Consider the following 22,840-nt stretch of genomic DNA (forward strand, 5'->3'; position numbering starts at 1 on the left):
ACTGACTCACTTTAAAGGAAGAGGCTGTTTACTTAACAGTGGTGTGTTGTCTGTTTTCCCAAAATACAATCTCTGACCAGAGACTAGGTTGAATGATAATCTTTCTTTACATAAGCTGCTTGGAAACTGTCAATTCAGCCTTATCGGGGGGTGTGATTTGGGATGTGGGCTCTTTATGCTTGCATGGCATACTCTGTCATGGTCTTCTTTCTGAGCTCTAGACTGTTCAGAAAACTTCCTAGCTGGCTTTAATTCTGTTATTGAGATCTAGAAAACCTCACTACATTCCTTCTACTCATTTGTGCTGAAAATACTTAAAGACTGGGCTGGGCGCGGTGGCTCACGCCTGTAATCCCAACACTTTGGGAGGCTGAGGGGGACGGATCACGAGGTCAAGAGATAGAGACCATCCTGGCCAACATGGTGAAACTCCGTCTCTACTAAAAATACAAAAATTAGCCGGGCGTGTTGGCGTGCACCTGTAGTCGAGAGGCTGAGGCAGGAGAACAGCTTGAACCCGGGAGGTGGAGGTTGCAGTGAGCCGAGATTGTGCCACTGCACTCCAGCCTGGTGACAGAGTGAGACTTCATCTCAAAAAAAAAAGAAAAAAAAGACTGCTCCTCAACATCTCTCCTTGCTTCTGAAATGCCAAAGGGGAAGACCTCTGGCCCTGCTCTGGTTTCTCCATGGAAAAGACTCTATCTCTTTTGACAATGAACTTCTTAAAATGTGGCATCCAAAAATGATTCAGTGTGGACCTAGTATACAGGTTTTTCACCTCTTTATGGAACCAAAGGAATAAGCATGTTGTTTGCTTGCCTGGTTCTGTTCCTCGCTTCTCTCCTTCTTCAAATTCAGTTGTCAAACATTCAGGACGGAGGATCTGAAGAAAGCCACTGTGGTTTGGTTTTAAGTTTGCAGCTATATCTTCAAACCATGGTGGTGGTGATGTGTGTCATAAAATTTTAGGCCTTTGTGTAAGGACCCTGCCCAAAATCTGTTAGCACAGAAATCATAAAGCTGCATTCTTCACCTGTCAACTAAGTAAATGTAAGATAGAATTATAAGTGGGTGCCCTAGCTTCATGGTGTTCAAAGTAAATAGTAGGCACTATTTAAAATAATGCCGGCCGGGTGCGGTGGCTTACACCTGTAATCCCAGCATTTTGGGAGGCCAAGGTGGGCGGATCACGAGGTCAGGAGATCTAGACCATCCTGGCTAACACGGTGAAACCCCGTCTCTACTAAAAATACAAAAAATTAGCCGGGCATGGTGGTGGGCGCCTGTAGTCCCATCTACTCAGGAGGCTGAGGCAGGAGAATGGCGTGAACCCGAGAGGCAGAGCTTGCAGTGAGCTGAGATTGTGCCACTGCACTCCAGCCTGGGCGACAGAGTGAGACTCCATCTCAAAAATAATAATAAACAAATAAATAAATAAATAAAATAATGCCGACAGTCTGGGCCTGGTGGCTCCCACCTGTAATCCTAGAAATTTGGGAGTCCCAAGTGGGTAGATCACCTGAGGTCAGGAATCATATTGGGGTTAGAGCTTCACCATACGAATTGGGAGGTGGTGGTGGTGGGGTGCACAGTTCAGTTTATAACAGGGCAGTGGACCCCATACACAGAGTTTGTTCTTTGCCCAAGACCATTGTTAAGTGACCATATAATGAATACTCTCCTATTTGCCTGTAGTTTGAAGGCCAAATTATATAATTTGGATGACTACCAAGGGAGTTGCATCCCCCATTTACATGTACAGCTATTCCTTAGGACTTTTGGAAAGATAATTTGCTTTATAACATTGGGTAGCACTTTTATGTGTTGCTCCATAAGTAATCATATTTACTTGTCTTCTTTGCCAAGTTTTAAGCCTGTTGAAGCCTGTTGAAGCTGTGGATTAGAATTTGTAAAATATCTTACTCTGTCCTGTGTCTAGTACACAGCCTAGCATAGATTAGGAATTTAATAAATAATTTATAGACTTTTAGAGCTCAAAGAGTATGTGGTGATGATCTAACTTAACATTCTCATATTTATTGATGGAAAGAACAAAAAAAGAGATGCAGAGAAGTTAGATGGTTTACCAAAGTCACAGAATCCTAAGAAAGAACAGAATGTGGCCTTTATGAAATGTAGTTTTCTACTCTTTCAACATACTGCACTGCCTTTGAATAAAGTTTAAATGAGGGCTAAAACGTGATTTAAGAGGGGGATTCCTTACATACTGTCTTAAATATGTCTCCCCATATACAAATTTAAGTGTGTATTTGTATAATCTGTATGAAAATTTATTTTATGCTCTTAGTGCAATTACAACTTTTTGTCGCTTATTAAGACTTCAGAGATACAAACCAGTAGCTCAGTAATTGCTTTCTTGAATCTGCCTTTAATAATTACATTTAGTAAAGCTGTATCGAAAATTAGAAAGGCAGAGACTAATGGAAAACTAGATTTTTCACTGAATTAGAAAGCAAGACAATCCATATATTGACAACACTTCAAGTTGAAACAGATCAGGAAAACTGTTTTGGACTGTTTGTGCAAAGAGGCAAACCTGGGCCTGATGGGCAGTGGCGTCCGCATTTTATGGAAGCAGAGAAACTCTAAGAGATTTCATGTAAATCGGCATATTGGGAAGAGAGAGTCCAGGTCTGATTTAGATACAAGTCGTTTGAATCTTTTAAAGCCTGGAATTTCTCCATGGTGCTAGCAAAGAAGTAGAATATAAAGAATTGTGTTAATGAAGTGGAAATATCTTTGAATTTAAAAAAAGTACAAAACTCATTTAGGGTCATATCTTGCAGTCAAAAAGAAACGTGTGTAGGAAGATTATAGTAGCTTCTGTAGTAGTTGATGTGGTGTTTTGACTTCATGGTCAGAAAAGTTAGTCATTTTAGTTTTTTTTTTTTGCGTTTCAGAAAGCATATTAAAAATATCCCAATGGTGGATTAACTCAGGATTTTTTACATGTTAGGAAAATAATTAAAACTAAAATATAATGATATTAATTGAAATAAACAACACTGATGCCTCTTATTCACCTGTCAGAGAGACAGTGTGTTTTTGCACAGTAAGCCAGGAGACAGGCCAGGTAGCCTGCTGATACACTAGCTCCCCTCCCAAACCAGGTGCTGGCTACACGGTTCACATGCATCAGGGCCCAACAAACTCTTCCCATACTGTGGAGGCACAGGGTTATAACAACTTTAGAAAAATGCCTTTAAAAGGGCCCAATTTATTTGTCACATTATCATGGATAGCTGAATTGTTCTAATAGTGGCCTGTTGAGCAACTTCATCCTTTCCTGAGAATGAGGGCAGGTGTTTGTTTACAACGTTTAGAGGTGGGATAGTTTATGTGTCTCTCCAAGGCAAGAGGAAACATCTAGAAAGTAGAAAATTCAGGTAGATTGTCATGTACAGGCTTGATTGCCTTCTTTTTCAGGTCAAGGGAGAGAGAGGTGTGAAAAATTTGGAAAAGCCAGTTGGATGAGAAGGCACGTGAAATGAGCAGAGGGCATGTGGTGAAGCCTTTTTGAGAACTGTTGTCTGGCCAGATTAATTTGGAATTTAAATTTGTTAGAGCTCTCTGATTTCACCATCAGAAATTACACAAAGGATAGAGAAGTAAGGTAGCATAAGTAAGGTAGAGGATAGGGTTTTCCTGCCTTGAGAAGTGAATTTGCTGTTTGGTAAGAGAGATACAGACTAAGACAACTAACTGAATAGAATCTGATCCTGAAAATAATTATTTTGAATGGTACAGTAAGCATGCATGGTTCGATATGAATGAGTTAGCATTTGTTTATCTTGCACAGTATGTAAAGTGTGGCACACAGTATGTGAATATGGCACCATCTCTATCTTACAGTGGAGTTGCAGAGCAATATACATGACAAAGCAATACACAGTTGTTATACACAAGTAGAATGCTAAGACTCTAGAAAACAATCTGGTCAACCCCATCAAATCCCCAAATGTTATAGATGATGCACAGCCATAGAGCTGAAAAGTGATTTTCCTATCTGTGTGGCTAATAAGTGTCAAAGAGGGATCTGGAACTCAGGTTTGTGCTTCACAGATATTTTTTCTCATTATAGAATGTTTTCACTCCAAAATTTAAAAAATGAGATATACATGTTCAATGCAGAAAAACTGAGGGGAAAACATGAAATGTGCAAATAGGAAAAGTTGTGCATAATCCCTCTTAAACATTAACTTTTTTTCTTTTTAGTAGAGACAGTATCTCACTATGCTGCACAGGCTAGTCTCAAACTCCTAACGTCAAGTGATTTTCCTGCCTCAGCCTCCCAAAGTGCTAGGATTACAGGCATGAGTCACCATGCCCAGCCAATATTGGCATTTTTTTCTCCCAGCATTTTTGGTAAAGAATATATATATACATATACACACACATACATCACTATTATGCACATATATTTACTAAATAAAACAAAAATGGACTCTGTAGCCTGCTTTTTTTTTTTTTAACTTTAACAAAAGCATATCTTTCCTACTCTCCGCTGTGTTTCAGTTGGATGTACTATTTATCCCTGAGGGCCCAGCAGCTTGCCTCTCTGAAATTTTCTTATGTGTCCATATTTGACACTGAGAATTTTAGTTTGTAAAAGGATAGCTTTGGCAAAGCCACGGTGAGGGATAGAGGGGTTGGTCACCTAGAGAGCAAATATTTGGAAAATAAAGGCACTAATCGTGGTTGGAGGTGTTAGTTCCTTATCTTGTGAACCATTTTTAGAAGCCCAGAAAAGGTCTTATTCAAGAAGTTTCTTTTAAGTCTATGTGTCCTGACTTGTGGAAAAATGCTTGGCAGAAGATCCACAGCTGTACTGTCTCTGTAAAGAAACACTATGGAGAGAAAGAAAAAAAAATTCATATCCAGGTGATGTAGGGGATTTAGTTTTGAAAGTCTAATACATGAAACCTAGATGTAAGGCTTGAAAAAAAGATTTATTCTTCCTACATTGGTAGCAATGTAAGAGTTTTCAGATGTTGGATGCTTTAGATTTAGTTCCGGCTCTTGAGAATGGCATGAATTAGAGCTTTGCGTTTTCAGTTTTTCTATAGAGACCACATATGTCATATTACTAAGAGAAAGCAACCCATGGTAACAAAAAAAAAAAGCTTGCAAAATGATTGTATTTTTGCAAGTCAACACCTTTTCTCGAATCCATTGTTCTTTCTTTAAAGCAGTCAAACAAATTATGTGATTATGATATATCATGTAACTAGGAGAATCTCTTTGTTTGGGGTAAAAGAAATCAATACAAGAAGCTCTTGGAATGGCCTTTTTCTCTCTCTCTCTTTAGCGGCTCCTTATGTATGGTTTTAGAAATGCTGATTCTACATTAAGAATGACAGTGATTCATGCTGAGGCCCGACCTTGTTAGATTCCTAACTGCTCTCTGAAAATCTTTGACACTGATGTTGGTTATATGTATCTAGAAGAGGTAGTAGTTGGTTTAATACAGAAATATAGTTGTAAATTTTTCATCAGATAAATTTAATATTTAAAGCTTAGTATTTAAAGTATCAGGCAGGTTTTTTTGTTTTTGTGGGGTTTTTGTTTGTTTGTTTTTTTGAGACAGGGTCTCACTCTGTCGCCCAGGCTGGAGTGCAATGGTGCAATCTCAGCTCACTGCAACTTCTGCCCCCCATATTCAAGCAATTCTCCTGCCTTAATCTCCCGAGTAGCTGGGATTACAGGCACGTGCCATCATGCCCGGCTAATTTTTGTATTTTTAGTATAGACGGGGTTTCACCGTGTTGGCCACGCTGGTCTCGAACTCCTGACATCAGGTGATCCACCCACCTCAGCCTCCCAAAGTGCTGGGATTACAGGCGTGAGCCACCTCGCCTGGCATTGGGCTTTTTTTTTTTTTTTTAAGTAGGTTAACTTAAATTTAAAATAGCAATAAAGGCTATTCCTGGGTTCCGTGGTATAACTTCATATTCTGCAGTTGCCATCCTCTCAATGCTGCCTTCTCTGAGCAGTTTATTGAAAATTACAATTTTTCCCCCAGTGGTCCTACTTTCTTTTACTCGGGTTTATTCTCCCCCTTCCCCATGCCAGGTAATCACTTTCTAAAACCTACTTGTAAGTTTAGTTTTTATATTCATTATTTGTTTTCTGTCTCCCCTGCTGGAATGCAATTTCATGAGGACAGAACTCTTTGTCATTTTACTTCAGTGATAGACTTCAGACACCTTGAGTAGGGTCTAGCACATGGTATGTGCTAAAAAATACTTGGATAAAGGAGTAATCACATTTTTACAGTGCAACTATTTTTAAACCATGCATATCCTGGGAAAGTAAAATACCTGATCTATCTATCTTTATTTTTTTAGAAGAAGAATTAAGCCAGGCATCATAGCTCAGTACCTGTAATCCCAGCATTTTCGGAGGCTAAGGCAAGCAGATCGCTTGAAGCCAAGAGTTCTAGACCAGCCTGGGCAACAAATCAAGACCTCATCTCTACCAAAATATAAAAACTAAAAATATTAGCCAGGCATGGTGGCATGTGCCTGTAGTCCCAGCTAATTGGGAAGCTGAGGTGGGAGTATAGCTTGAGCCCAGGAGCTCAAGGCTGCCATGAGGTATGATTACACCACTGCACTGCAGCCTGGGTGACAGAGTGAGACCCCATCTCTAAAAAAAAAAATTAAAATTAAAAAAAAAAGAAGAATGAAAATTCTGAGTTTTGAAAGAAGGCTGAGTATTCTGTGATCTTTAAGAGCTTACTTTCCTCTTGTAAGTGGGGATTTTAAAACTGAATTGATGCTCTCTGACATCTGTTCATAGAACAGAAAAAGTTTCATTCTTAAACAGGAACAAGGCCTTTGTCTATGAGGAGGGTCTTTAATTGTAGTAGACTTTACGAAATGGCCTGCATTCTTTCACGGACACAGAGGTTGTCCCTCTCCACTTCTTGTTTTCCCATCTTTCAGAGCCCAGCTGCAGAGCTTTGAAGCTGGCAGATGCTGTTCCCAAGCAACCTTCCCTTCCTGGGTCCAAAAAGGACCATAATTTCAGCCTTGAAAGAACACAGGTGAATCTTGGATCTCATCTTCCTGATGCTCATAGAAAGGATCCCGACTCATTAGGAATGAAACAAGAAAATTCGCATCCACCTGAGCTTATGCTTTACCCTTCTTTTGGTTAAAAAAATAATGATTCATCCATTCATCCATCATATGTGTGTGAGAGAGACAGAAAACACTTTTAAAGTTTTTTGATCTTTTGAATTACATAGGTTTTTAATGAGAATGTGGTATTTTTAGAAATAAGCATAGCAAATCATAGTACTTCATGGTGTGTTGAAGAAATGATGGCTATTAATTGCTTTGGATTCCATTTTGATTTCTGAGAAAGCAAATAATACAGTAGTCCCCCCTTATCCTCAGGTGTTATGTTCAAAGTCCCCCAGTGGATGGCTGAAACTGTGGTTAGTACTAAACCTTATATGTGCTATGTTTTTTCCTATATATACACACCTGTGATGAAGTTTAATTTATAAGTTAGGCACAATAAGAGATTAACAAGAATAACTATTACAATAATAATAAAATAAAAAATTATAGTAATACACCAACATCACTTCTCCTGTGACTTGGACCATTATTAAGTCAAATAAGAGTTCCTTGAACACAAGCACTGCAATACTGCAACAGTCAATCTGATGACTGAGCTCCTACAGCTAGTTAAGTGACTAATGGGTGGGGGTGCAGACATCGTAAAGCTGCCAGAAAAAGGGAGGGCTCGTGTGCTGGCTGGGACCGGGCAAGACACCGTGGGACAGTGTAAGATTTCACCACTCTACTCAGTACAGTGTGCAATTTAAAACCTACAAATTGTTTATTTCTGGAATTTTTCATTTCATATTTTCAGACCATACTTGACCATGAATAACTGAGATCACAGCTAAGGGGGGACTACTATATTCAGGAGGATAACAGAATGCACTGAGCACCAGTTATGTGCCAGGCTAGGTGCTAAGGGTTTTATATACCTTGTCGTATTTATTTACTCCATCACCAGACCTAAGAAAGTAGGCATTATCATCTCTGTTTTACATATGAGGAAACTAAGGCTCAAAGTTGATAAGCAACATCTGTAAGGAAATACAGCCAGGAAGTAGCAGATCTGGGTGTTGGATGTGTCTAAGTCCAGACTGGTGCTCTTTCTACCATATCATGTAGCTTCTCAGAATAGCACTAATTATTAAGATGGGTAGTTTCTTATTGATTAAAGGCCTGGCCTTCCCTCCCCGCTCTTCCCTTTCCCTTCCCTCACCCTTCTCCCCTCTTTCCCCTTCGTCTTCCCCTCCCCTTCTCCTTCTCTCCCCGCATTCTCTACCCATCCTCCTCCCTCCCCTCTCCCTTTTCCCTCCTCTTCCCTCTCCTCCTTCCCTCTCTCTTCCCTTCCCCTTTCCTCCCCCTTCTCCATTCTTACCCCTGCCCCTCCCATCCCCTCCCATCCCCCTCCCATCCCCTCCCATCCCCCTCCCATCCTTCTTCCCCCTTCCTATTTCCTTCCCCTCCCCCTTCCCTCCCTCTTCTTTTTCTCCTCCTCCTCCTTCCTCCCCCTCCCCCTTCTCCTTTCCTTCTGAGTGAACTGGCATGATCATGGCTCACTGCAGTCTCAACCCCCTGGGCTCAAGTGATGAACCCCCTGGGCTCTAGCTCCCTGGGCTCACTCAACCTCCAAAGTAGCTGGATCTCAGGCACGTGCCACCATACCCAGCTAATTTTTAAAAATTATTATTTGTAGAAATGAGATCTCCCTATATTGCCCAGCTGGTCTTGAACTCCTGGGCTCAAGTGATCCTCCTGCTTTGGCCTCCTAAACTGCTGGGATTAGAGATGTGAGCCACTGTGTCAGGCCTTGGGCTTTATTTTCATAGCTTTTGGGCCCTCATGAACAGTCTTCTTTGACTATTTACAACTTCCTTTCTATAAGAAACCCTATCTTATATTGCACAGTCTGCCTCTATTATGTCTAACTTATTGGTTGTTCTAACAAAAATAACTCATTTTACCTTTCCACTATTAGATTACTGAGCTGGACTGAAGTTTATATATATTCTTCCCAATTTGTTGTCCAGCTGTCAATTACCTGCTCACCTTTTCTTCTGCTCCTTCCTTATTTTTCATGGATTCAACCTGCTGTGTTGCAAGGTAATGTTTAAGGCAGTGAGGATGTTAACAGTGAACAAAACCGATGAAGTTCCTATCATTATGGAGCTTATAATTTGTTAGACAGACAATAAACCAACCAACCAACAAGCAAACATTGTATGTGTGTGGTGTGTGTATGTGAGTGTGTATGTTTGTGTGTGTGTGTGTGCATGCACACACCAGACCATGGTAAATGCACAGAAGAAAAGTAAAGCCATTTCTGGGGATAGAGAATGATGGGAGCTAGTTGCTATTTTAGATGGGGTGGGTAGATAACACCTCTCTGAAAACATGACCTGGAACAACAACTGAACAGAATGAGGGAGAAGCTTTCTAGGTAGAGGAAGAAGCACTCAAAAGCCTGTTATAGGTGGCAGTGAGGGAATGTGCCTATTATAGTTGCCGGTGAGGAAGCTGGTGTGGCTGGACCAGGGTGAGTGAGAGGGAGTAGGAAGTGAGGAAGGATCTGTTAGAGGATTGAAAAGGGCCACTTTGGCTGCTGTGAAATATAGATTGCTGCAGGGCAGGAATGAAGCAGGGAGACCAGCAGGGAGGTTGTAGAGTGAGAACTGAGGCCTGGGTGAAGACACAGAGGGAAGACACTTCAGATTTACACATGACACAAAGCTTGGCAAAGACACTGGCTCATGTTTTGGAAGACAGAATCAATTTCCAGAAAAGTTTTGACAGCCTTGTCTAGTATTAGAGTCAAAATTAACATGATAATATTTAACAGGTCATTATAAAGCCTAACCTCAGATCTGAAAATTGCCTGTTTAAGAACTGTTGGGGAAGACTTGGGGGTTTTGTTTGATTCCAAAGGCATCATTAGCCAACAGTGAGATATGGTTTCCAAAACATTTAGGTGAATGCAGATTGCAGATACAGAAGCTTAAGCTAGAATCATGGGAGGTCAGGGTTCCACTGGACCGTGTGCTCATCAGGCCTCATCAGGAATCCAGGCCTATGAATGGGCATCGGCAGAGGTGAGTGCAGCAGCCCACTGCATGCATGCATTACAGGGTCAACCACCTCTAGTGATGGAGAGAGAAGTACCTTCTCTCCTGTAGAGATGTATGAATGTGGTCATTGTTACTCTCGTGATCATTTTCCCTACCTATCAACAGCTTCCCCTCCACTGATAAAGGAATAGTTGTAGCAATGGTTAGAAGTTAATAATATGAATAGGTAGCATTGTTTGGATTCTTGCTAAATGCCAGATAGTGTTTTAATGATTTGCATGGATAATTACGTTTAATCCTTGCAACAAACCTATGTGATAGGTGCCATTATAAACTCCATGTTGTAGGTGAGGAAACTGAGGCTTGTACAGGTTAAACAACTTGCTCCAAATCGTAGAGTATTAGCAGAGCCCAGAAGAGAGCAATGGAAGACATAAGATTCAAATCCAAGGAGTTTGATTCAAGAACTAGAACTCCTAACCGCTGCGTTATACTGCAAATCTTATGGGTTAAATTAATGATATCAATATTGTAATTTGTGCATATTTGGGACTAAATAGGTTTTTTGTAGGCTATTAAACCTATCTTTTATACTGTTTCTGTGGGAAAATTTGTGCTGAGTTTTGAACCATCTGAAAAGGGGATTTTGGGGACACAATCCATTTATTAATTGGGGAATGCCAGTATTTCCTTGAATCCTGGATTCAACATCTTAGGGAGAACATTGACAGACTGTGTTTTATTCTAGAAGGTATAGTGTAAGACCTGAAAACCATGTCATCTGAAAGACAGGTATAGGAGTTAGAAAAGTTTAATTTGGAAGAGAAAGGCATTTAAAATGAAGCAAAATCTTCTTGTTGCTGAAATGATAAAACCATACACCCTGATATGATCTAAAGGCCCCTATTTGACTTCTGTTTCTAGGTGATCAGATCTAGTCTTCATTCACACTCTAATAATGCCCAAATTTATATCTCTAGTTAAGACCAGACTTGTCAACTCAGTCCTCTGAAGCATCTCCACGTCATGTCTAATGTGCATCTCAAACTTAGTGTGGCTAGTGCTGAGCTCTTAACTTGCCACCACAGACTAGTTGATGCAGATGTCCGCAGCCAGTTGATGGTGGCATCACCATCCTTCCAGTTGCTCAGACCAAAAACCTCACCATTGCATTTCATTCTCTCACTTTCTCCCTTTTATTTTTATGTACTTTTACATAACATTTTTATGTATTTTTACATTTTTCCACATGCAGTCATCAGCTTATCCTGTTGGTTCTACTTTCACTCACCTCTTCCCACTGCCACTCAGACCTTCCTTCTAACTGTTCTCTCTCTGGATAACTCTTGGCACACAATGGTAATGCTGAAAGTTAAATTAGAATCTGTGACTATTCACTCTTCCATCTGCCTGGACCAACCTCCTCCCATCCCAGGTAGACTCAGGACTCACTCCCTCCTGTCATTCAGGTCTGTAGTGAATGAAATAATGGATCTTCAACAATGTCCACACCATAATCCCCAGAACCTCTGAATATGTTACCTTATGTGCAGAAGGGACTTGGTAAAAGAGTTTAAAGTTAAGGACCTTGAGATAAGGGAGATTTTCCTGGCTTATCCGGGTGGGCCAAGTGGAATCACATGAGTCCTTATAAGTGGAAGGGGAAAGCAGAAGAGTAGGTTAGAGAAATATGACAAGGGAGGGGCGTGAGCTACTGTTGCAGGCCTTGAAGATGGAGAAAGCGGCTCATGATTCCAGGAATGTAGGTGGCTTCTAGGAGCTGGAAACAGCCAGCAAAAAGGTGGGGGCCTCAGTCTCACAACTGCAGGGATCCTATTGCAGGAACCTGTTATCACCTAGAACCTCTGCAGTCACACACCCCTGCCAGTACCTTGATTTTAGCCCATGAGACTTGAACAGATAAACCAACCAAGCCCATTGGACTTCTGATCTGTAGTACTGTGAGATAAGTGATGAGTATATGGCTATAATTTTGGGTGAGGTCTTGATGGTAAAATAATACTTGAGCAGAGACCTTGTATGGTTTTCTGTTCTTGCTCAAGTATTATTTTACCATCAAGACCTCACCCAAAATTATAGCCGTATACTCATCCAGGCCCTCTCTGTCCTATTACCCTGGTTTATTTTTCTCTGTGACACTAATATCTGTTAATTTGTGTGATTGTCTTTGTCCCACCCTCCACCCTCATTAAAATGTAAGTAAGGTCTGTTAGGGGTTTTTGTCTGTGTTCATTGTTGTATCTCCAATGACTAGCTCTGAACCTGGCACTTGGTAGACCATTAATACTTGCAGAGAAGAAGAGTGGAGTTAGCTTTTTGCTCCCTCTCCAGCCTCCTTCAGAGGTGTCTCTTCACTGCCTGGCTGTACCACAGTCAGCTGCTTCCAGCCTCTCACCTGCTGCTTCAGGGCTTTTGCACATGCTCTGCCCACAGTGCTTGTCCCTCCTCTTTGCCTGCTTTCCCTGTAGTCTGAAGCATCAGCTCTTTAGGAAAAGCTTCCCAGGTCCCTGAGAGCAAATCCTGCCCTCTCTTATTAAAAAACGGTTCCAAGGAATGTTCATTTGAGGGGAAAAAGAAGCATTTTATATTGAGTATAGCTCCAATAGCCTTTTTTTTTAGAGACAACGTTGCCTTATAAATTACTAAGTCTGTACTGCTCAGTGTGAAATATTTCAAGTGTTATGCCAAATGGACGTTCTTTTCTTATTATTCTGTAAACTGCACCAAATCATATTACATTTGGTCGGCTTTGTATTTGCACCTTTACATTGTATATAGTTTTGTTTATTTATCTTGAAAAATTTAAGTCCCTTTTTTTCTTGACAGAGAAAGACAAATGCTTTGACACTATCACTAAAACCTTATAAATTATAATAGGTATTAATCATATCTTTTTTTTTTTTCCATGAAGGCATTCTTCTTGGAGCTCTCTGGCTCTTATTCTAATTTGAACACTTTTAAGACCGCAAAGCTACATTTTAGGTTTTTTTTCTCTACTTTGTTTCTAGGTTAGGTCCACAGTCTTGGCTTCTTTTGTGAATTCCTTTTTTTTTCTTTTTTTAATATTCAAAGAAGGTTCCTGAATGTGTACATAATAAACCATCTGTGCTTCTGCATATCTGAAAATAACATTTTCCCTTGCCCTTGGTGGAAGATTTGACTAGACATGGAATTCTGCATTAAAGCTCACACACTATCAAACTTTGAAGACATTTGGAGCCAAAATTTTGAACAGGTTTTCTATGGATTTCTTTGTTTCTCTGTGTGCCAAGCACCTTTGACCACAAATCTTTCTAGAGAGGACAGCAACAGAGCAGGCTGTGAGAAGATGCCTCCAAGTAGCCTAGAAGCCCTTGTGTGCTTCCTGCTGGGCACTTTGTCAGCCTTTTCTTGACTAGCAGCCTTTTGCTTTTGATCTATCTTTCCATTGGCAGTTCTACACCTTCAGTAAGTTTTTCAAAAAAGATGTTTGGGTTATTTGTTTTTTGAGTTTTCCCGCAAACTGAGATTGACTTTTTGTTGTCTTTATACATGAATAATAATTTAGATGACTATTAAATAATATTCTGATAAAACTCCGCAGGCATTGCTCTACTTTTTCTGGCAATTAGCATGTCAGAGAAAAAGTTTAGGGTCATCCTGATCTTTGTTTCTGCTTTTTGCTTCTGTATATTAGAAGTGGTTTTTGGTTATGCTTGTAATTAAAAATAAATTCTAGGGTGGGTAGGTGTGGACATCCTTGTCTTGTTTTTCCCTGGGATATATAAACCCTTTTGATCTTTCCAGCTTAAGAAAGTTGGATTTCTTTTGTCTTTCATTTTTGCTCTTGCTCTAATTTTTTTGTTCTTTCATCAGGGATTCTTCTCATTGTAGATTGGATATTTATTCTCTTTCATCCATGATCTTCCTGATGTTCTTTTTGGTATCATGAATTTTCTTTCGAAAGCAGAATCATATCAATACACACACACATACATTTAATCACGTCCAACTCTTACATAGGTATTTTGTTGTGGCAATTATGGTAAGTTCTTACCTAATATCAATAGGTTCTTGGAAACTGCAACTTGAAGTGAAATGACATACAGCAGGTCCTTGAATCATGTCGTTTTGTTAAAAAGTTGATGAGGAAAAAAATTGATTTTGTTATATGTGCTTCAAGTCCCAGTTTCCAAAAACCTCTATCTGCAACATTAAGTGAGGGCTTACTATATTTAGAGAATTGTTTTTTGAAGTAGTGGTTGGTTTGTAGCAGTATGCGTTTTCCTTAAAAACTTTTTAAAATTTCTGAAATTTAGATATTTTTGAAATATGAGAAAAACGCTTCTTCCCCCCTACCCAAAATAGTATGATTAAATTAGTAATTTCTCTTGCTTTATCAATGTGGCATCTTAAAATAGAGGAAACATGACTTCAGGCTCAAAGTAGGAACAAATCAAATTTTTGTGCTAGTTTTTAAAAATGTAAATGTACTTAGAAATCGAATATCATAATAATTCTTTACAATTAAATGTTTTCTTATTTTTGTACCCTCATAAAAACTGTATGTGTTGTGAATTAATACCTTGCTAAGTACCTGAATTAATACCCTGCTGAGCACCTGACAATAGGCACATAAGAAATGGCGCTTTTAGAGATTCAACTTTTTATAGTGGAATAACAACCTTTTTTATTATCTTGAATGTTTATTCCTGCTAAAGAAGGAGAATGTTGATTTCAAGCCTGGCTTTAATATTTGGTGCATCTTGTTCTAATGAACAAGTATTAAATATACATATATATGCATGTATATGTATATATATTTATGAAAAGTCATATTCTAAGCAGATAGTTGTCCTTCATGTATATTTCAGATTCCCAGTGTAACGATACACTGACCTAAACTACTTGGAACCTTGGGCTTAAATCTTTATTTGTATATAGAACCCCCATCTGTATTTGGCAAGCACTTGAATTATTTATTAGATACTTTTAATCTGTTATAGAGAATTCTTTTCTTTTTTCTTTTTCTCTTTTTTTTTTGCTTTAGAAGTGATCACTTTGTAATGTATGAGCTTCTGAAAGAGAGAGACCATTCAACTTGAAATATAAGTTAAGTCCTTCCTTAGCTTAAGTTTATTTTATTTATTAGATATATTCCTGAAAATTGGGGTATAAACCCACATTTTGAACTATTTTATCCTTGACTTCTAGTATAATTTCAGAGATGTTACCACAAAAGAATAAAAGTTGGCTCTGACATGTAATAAAAACCACACTTGGGGATCAGATTCTTCTCTTTAAAGTAATGGCATTTGTTTTCCTTTTCAATTTGAATTCTATTGACTTAATAATGTTTCTAGAACTGTGGCAAAAATTTAGTCAAATGAACAGAATGATTTTTGTTTTGTTATGCAAACCTGAATGGAATCCTTAATACATTTATTTAATTACATGCAGCTTCCCTTACTTTATACAGAGGGGATTTCTGGAAAACTCTGAGGAAAGATGTCTCTAGGAATAGAAAACTAAACAGGCAAGTCAGAGCCAGGCACAGTGGCATGGGCCTCTAATCCCACCTACTCTGGAGGCTGAGATGGGAAGATCACTTGAGCCCAGGAGTTTGAGTCCAGCTTCAGCAACATAGCTAAATAAATAAATAAAATAAAAATAAACAGGTAGGTCAGGCTTATATGTAATTTTATGTGAGATAGTTGGAATGGAAACTTATGCCCCCATACATACTTGTCAAAATATGCCCAATTAATTCTCATTTTAGCCAGGTGCAGTGGCTCACGCCTGTAATCCCAGCACTTTGGGAGGCCTATGCAGGCGGATCACAAGGTCAGGAGATAGAGACCACCGGTGAATCCCCATCTCTACTAAAAATACAAAAAAATTAGCTGGGCATGGTGGCAGGCGCCTGTAGTCCCAGCTTCTTGGGAAGCTGAGGCAGGAGAATGGCGTGAACCCAGGGGGCGGAGCTTGCAGTGAGCCAAGATTGCGCCACTGCGCTCCAGCCGGGGCGACAGAGCAAGACTCTGTCTCAAAAAAAAAAAAAAAAAAAAAAATTCTCATTTTATGCACCAGATTGGCCAAAGTAGGTCTATGTTGACAAGGATGGGCCAGACATTCCTATTCATAACAGTGTAACTTAGTACATTAGAGGGGTGAAATCTGGCAACATTTTTGGTAATTTATCTTTTGTTAATTTTACCTTGTTGGGTTCTAGATATTTTTATAGTCCTAAAAATATTCTTGAGCTTTGTTCTGGCATGTGGTTAAGTTACCCGGAAACAATTTGATCTCTTCAGACCTGGCTTTGAAGTGTTGTTAAACTGGACTAAAACAGCTTTTAATCTAGTTCATTTTCCCTGCTTCTGAGTCAAGAACCTTCAGAGTACTGTAACTAATGCCTCGTGAATTATGAAGTTTTCTGCCCCAGCTTTTGGACACAGGCACCATTGCCAGTTGCATGTGAGCTCTGAGCCCTCCTCACTCCTTGGGTAGTTTACCCAATCTCACGTGCCGATTGGTTTTCACCTGAATACTTGAGGGAGGCCTCCTCAGCTGCAGGCATTCTCCCAGGGTGCAGCTCCCTGTTCTCCATACTCCCAGCTCCCTTTCCTTAAACTCAGGGGATCACAGGGCTCTGCTTGGGTGGGGTCCCCTTCCCTGGGCCTGCATAGTTTCTCTCTGGGCAGCAAGCTGAGGTAATAGTAGGTCTGGCCTTGTTTCCTGTCTCTCACTTTCCTTCATTTCCCGATGTCCAATGTCTTGAGAGCCATTTTTTCCACATATTTTGTGCACTTATTTAATTTGCCCAGTTTCAAGTGGGAGGCTACATCTCCTTCCTGTTACTCTATTTTGGCCAGAAGAGACCTTGGTTTTCACCTTAAAGTGTGTGGGGTTTTTTTGTTGTTTGTTTGTTTGTTTTTCAATAGGAGTGAAAACAGTCCTTGTCCACCCACAGCCAGTCTGAAATTCCAGAGGCAACACATTCAACTCTTTTTTTCTTTTTTTTTTTTTTTCCCACGATCTCTGCTCACCACACCCTCCGCCTCCTGGGTTCAAGCGATTCTCCTGCCTCAGCCTCCCAAGTAGCTGGGATTACAGGCGCGCACCACCACACCCAGCTAATTTTTGTGTTTTTAGTAGAGACAGGGTTTCATCATATTGGCCAGGCTTGTCTTGAACTCCTGACCTCAGGTGATCCGCCCGTCTCAGCCCCCATAAAGGCTGACCTCTTGTCTGTCTTGTTCAGTGCTGAATCCCAGAGCCTAGAACAACCCCTGGGCTTCCTGGCTCGCAGGCCCTCAGTAAATATCTGTTGAATAAATAAACAGATGAATGGTGCATTCTGTGCTGAGTGCTTTCCCAGCGCCGTCCTGAAGGCCGCCACCTCACGAGGTGCCTAATCACTACTAGGAGTTTACCAGCAGAGCCAAGCAAGAAAAGATATTTCCAGGCAGCAGGGACAACATATGTAGGAAAATTGGAAAGACTTTACAAAAATGACCTGGCATGGTATTCAGGAAAATAGGATTTATTAAATTTTTCTTTTTTTGGAAACAGAGTCTCGCTCTGTTGCCCAGGCTAGAGTTCAGTGGCAGATCTTGGCTCACTGCAACCTCTGCCTCCTAGGTTCAAGCGATTCTCGTGCCTCAGCCTCCCAAGCAGCTGGATCTACAGGCACACACCACTACGCCCAGCTAATTTTTGTATTTTTAGTAGAAATGGGGTTTCACCATTTTGGCCACACTGGTCTCAAACCCCTGACCTCATGATCCACCTGCCTCGGCCTCCCAAAGTGCTGAGATTACATTGCGCCTGGCCGGATTTATTAAATTGACTCCATTTCTTTCTTCACTTTGTCATGAAAATCCTGATGAACAACTTCCTTTCCAAGATGTTTTCCCAGAATTTAGAAGAAAGTCTTGATAGTATTAGGCATATTGTGTGTTTTTTCAACTGTAACATTATAAAATATAAGAATTAAAGTTTATCACAAACTTTCCTGTGGTGGAACATCCACCCTCCCCCACCCTTCATTGTGAATTTAGTGCTTGTGAAGAGTAACTGTGGAACTTGGTAATGGAACCATCTGGTCAGTAGAAGAGATGACATTCCATGAAGCAGCCATTGTGTAATTTGTCTTACCCTGGCCTTCAAGGGGGGGTACTTTGAGGGGTGAGCAAGTAGGTAGAGCCTTGCCGAGTTTTCAACCTTCTCCCTGTTTTATAGATTCTGTAGGTAATGTGCCAGTTAAGGTGGTGGTTTTGTGATAAAGCCTCAAACAATAAGACCCAGAACATAACCTCATTTATTTCATAAAGCTCAGCAGATGGAAACTACTTTCATTGCTACATATTGTCCTGATTTCAATCTGGGACTGAGAGTAAAAAAGGGGCTCTGTAGCCTATTAACCAAACCCCCCAGTTAAAGCTGTGCTTCTCTTGTTTGTTTTCTTGAGGTGTTTTCCTGATTCTATTTCTGGCAAGGCCTTTGAAGAAGAATAATTTTCTCTGGTGAATTAATAAACAGATTTTTTTTTTCCTAAAAAAAATCTAAGAATATCTGAGAGTTTGAAGCATATGCATATGGTTTTAGAAGAAAATATTTCTAATAGTTCACCAAAGGAAAGTATTTATTCAGGGGTATTTCTTGAAAAACAAAATATAAAATATTGATTAAATTGTTAAAAATTTACCACTTAGTAAAAAGAGGTTTCTTAAACTCAGTCATGCAGCAGAAGATTTTGTTTCTGATTCAAAGAAGCACAAAAATGCAAACAGATTTTATGTTTGATGACATAATTTCTGGATTTCTAAAATAGTCATACTTACATGTAAGACAGAAATATAGAGCCATAGCAATCTATTTTCATAATGAAGATGTGCGACCTTGTATGTCATATGCCAAATTTAAGTAGTTTTTATTTTTAGACTAAAAGTAAGCATGCTTTTAATACTTTTTAGTGTCATGTGATCTCTACAGTTTTGTATTTTTTTCAGAAGGGCGATTGAAATAGAAAATTAGGCTTATTAAGTAAGTAAACAATATTCCTTCATCTTAGTGTTTATAAACTCTCACTTAGCAAAACACAAGTCAAATATAAACTTTTGGAATGACAGAGCTCCTCTTTAGATCCTGCTAACCATCCCTCCCCATCCGACCTTAAAATTGTATTTTCATGAGCATTTCACAATATTTCTCATCCCTTGTTTCCAGTCTTGACCCACTGACCCAAGAATCAAGAAAATGTCATGTTAGTGCCTACTAATTAGTGCACCCAGAGAGCCTTTTCATCTGGCCTTTCAACCTTGTGGAGCTAGGAGCACAAGCTGTCACTTGTATCATGCAGGGAAAATGAGCCTTTACTACATTTTGCCTGTTTTGCAAACAGCAGAATAAGCCCAGCTGAGACTAGAGATGAATATGCAGGTTAGAAAGAAATTAACCTAAAATGCACTGCTGTTTGCATGATTGTCTTATAGATGACACAGTACTGCCTGCGTTGAAATGCCCATAATGGAATACCACATGCCTGAGCTTTTTACCAGAGTATTCCTCTTGCAATACTCTGGTAAAGAGTATTGTTTCAATGCTATCATATTCACTTGGTGAAATCATTTTAAGCAAGAAATATTATTTTATTAAAAAATTAGGTAGTTTTTTTTTTATGCATTTAAGTTTCCCTTGTTTTTAGACAGGTTTTTGGAGGATGTCACACTTTGTTAGTGAGCCTTTGGTTCGAGTGCTCATTAATCAGTGCTGTTGGGCCAGGGTCTCCTGAGCCTTCTGGATTTTGGGGGATCAGCTACTGTAATTAAAGGGATGAAATATATCATGGTCACAAACTTACCACATCAGACAATTGAGGGTTTTGAACTAATATAATTAATCTTTAAAATTTTTTCCTCAGGTGTTTAAGATAGAAGTGCTAATGAATGGAAGAAAACATTTTGTTGAAAAGAGATACAGCGAATTTCATGCTTTGCACAAAAAGGTAACTTGTTTTTTGTTTTTTTGTCTTTTCTCTATGTGGCAGATGGTATAATGTTAACTAACACTCCTTTCTGTGGTTCTAAGACCATTGATATTTCTTGTGTATGTATATACATTTTCTTTTATCATGAAGTAAATTTCTTTTTGGAATAAGTTATTCAGTTCCTTAAAGGTATGCTTTCTGAATAGGTAGATTTTCTGTTAAAATCATTTGCATGTAAAAATCTCAGGCTGCAAGCTGTTTGCAGTATGTTGCATTCGATGTTACAGGTTCAGAAAGAATAAAACCCAGACTCTGTTTTATCCATGAAATGCACTTAATGTTCCTTACAGACAGGGGAGAAAAAGCAAATGATTATCTTACAGGAAGTAACTTATTAAAGTCAACTTATACTTACATGTACCTGGAAAAGATCATATACATGTACTTCTGTAAGTAACATATACATGTACTTGTATATTCAAAGACTGGAGAACACAAGTTAAAAGAGGCTTTTAGCCTTTTTTTGAACTGTAAAGGGCCACTTTACAAAACTGATGTTTCAGCACTAGGATACACTTCTTTAAAAGTCTTAGATAAACGAAACAGAAAGGCAAAAGGAAGAGCTTTGGGGAGAAATGGTTATTAAAGCACAGAAGAGTAAATGCTTCTTTATTTTCTATCTAAATTTAATTTTTTCTAGATTATAAGTTATTATTGGCATGCTGAAATTATTTTAATATCTACAAATACCTCATGAAATTGCCCAGAAAAATCCCGTTAACAGGATAAACTTATAAACGTTAACAGGATATTAGTGAGAGATTAGTGAGACTGTTTCCTTCTCTTTTCTTTTAAAGGGGAGCTCTAAGTTATCGGTACACTTTTCTGTTAGGACGGCAAGGGATAATCCACATCTAGTTCTCTGGTTAGCACTTTTTCATTCCAGGTTGACTTGGAAAATAAACAGTACAGGTGAACACAGATTGAGACCAGATGTTGCCAGTGACTTTACAAAAGCACCAACCCCAGGGTGCTCCAAAGAGAAACAAACCTGGAGTCTGGGGCTCACTTCCTTCCCAGGGAAGTGTGTTTTTGTTTGTGTGTTTTGGGAGGAAACAGATCCTAGTGAGGTTTCTTCTGGGTACCTGATGAAATAAGTCCCTACTGTGGGATTAAAACCAGCACCCCCTGCCTTGCCCAGCCTCTGTTGACCAGTCTAGAGGAGGCAGCCTGTCACATGCAGGCCCCTTGCTAACCTCCCAAGTCAGCACCTAGGACTCCATGACCCTAGCACAGCCCAGCTGTACTCTCCGGATACTCAGGAACCAGCTCCACACCAGGCACAGCTGGGTGACTGCCAATTAAGCCTGCCCAGAGCACGAGGCTGCCCGTGCTTCTGGAGGCGAGGCTTGTTCACCCTGTTCTCTGCTCTAGTAGAGTTTATTTTCTTCTGCAGAGGAGGACCCTCTCCCCAGTGAGTTTGGACAGTTCTTAGCTATTCATGGTCAAAAAAAATCCTAGATTTTCCAGGATTCTCTCTTCTCTGTTTCTGCAGTTCTATTAATAATTTTACCTATTCTTATAATTATATAATGAGGTCTACTAGCATTAATAGAATAGAAATTCACAAATCTCTCAATTTTGAATATTGTTGGCAGCCTTGTTAAAATATTTGAGACAACTTTACAGGGACATAGAGATAAAAATAGCTTTGTGGAGCAGAGTTTTAGTTGGGATACACTGTCTAATTTTATGTATTATCAAGGGGATAGCAGCTGCTAGAAGTCTCCTTTACTTGCCCCCTTGTGATTGTATTCGATTTGGCAAAAAGGTAACTCTAAAAGGCAATGAAATACAAATAACGATGGGGTATAAAAATAAACATAAATCTGTAATTTTGACTGTAAGATTGTGTGCTAAGAAGGGTTGAAATGGGTCAAAAATTTAATCAGAGTACTCAGGCTTGACTGACTGCTGCTGCCACATCAACAACCTTACCCTTTTATTGCAGTTTTGGTACCCTCAATTTCCATATTTGAATCTTGTGACCTGCTTTGAATGTTAGAGTTTAACATAAAATATTTTCCCTTTAAATGTAGTTAAATCTGTTGTTACTTAATTCTCTTGAAATATTTAACTATATTACCCCTCCAAAAATTAGATTTGTTTATTAGCAAGCATGTATGTTGCCTTGTTTTAATAGGTGTTTCTTAGGTTTGTTTAGGAGTTGTAGCCCCTCTTTCAATAGAATTATCTATTTATGTGCTTTCTCATTTATCTGCTAGTGTCTAGGTTGTTTTTGCTTATTAGTTTGGGTGGCCTATTAATACAATATTAGCCATTTGCTGGAAGCATTTTTTAACAAGGGCCTTTTAATTTTGGTTATGACATTTATTCTAAATGTATGCAAGTTTTAAATTTTTATGTTTACTGATGTGTCTGTTTTTACCCTTTCAGATTCTATCTTAAAATTAGTCATTTCTTCTTGAGCTATGATGAGTATTTGATTCCATTTTCTTTTAGTTTTTCTAGATTGTATTTTTCAAAATGTGAACTTTGATTATCTAAGGGCAAATTGCTGGGCAACACCCTAGATGTACTGAATTAGAATCTTTGTGATGGAGCCCAATAATCTGCAGTACCCCAGATGATTAATGCCTGTTGAAGTTTTAGAATTTCTATAGTATGAT

General features: G+C 39.3%; 1 protein-coding gene across 5 annotated transcripts in view; it reads left to right on the plus strand.

Annotated features, from left to right (window-relative positions):
* SNX24 (sorting nexin 24) overlaps positions 1 to 22,840 on the plus strand; it is a 173,570-nt gene that overhangs the window by 78,003 nt on the left and 72,727 nt on the right. For all 5 annotated transcript variants that reach the window (XM_063604606.1, XM_034960409.3, XM_055112586.2 and 2 more), the window contains exon 2: positions 20,085 to 20,168. In XM_063604606.1, coding sequence (XP_063460676.1) covers positions 20,085 to 20,168 — 84 coding nt within the window. The remainder of the gene's footprint in view (positions 1 to 20,084; positions 20,169 to 22,840) is intronic.

The sequence above is a fragment of the Pan paniscus genome, chromosome 4 (genome assembly GCF_029289425.2).
Source record: "Pan paniscus chromosome 4, NHGRI_mPanPan1-v2.0_pri, whole genome shotgun sequence".
NCBI lineage: Eukaryota > Metazoa > Chordata > Mammalia > Primates > Hominidae > Pan > Pan paniscus.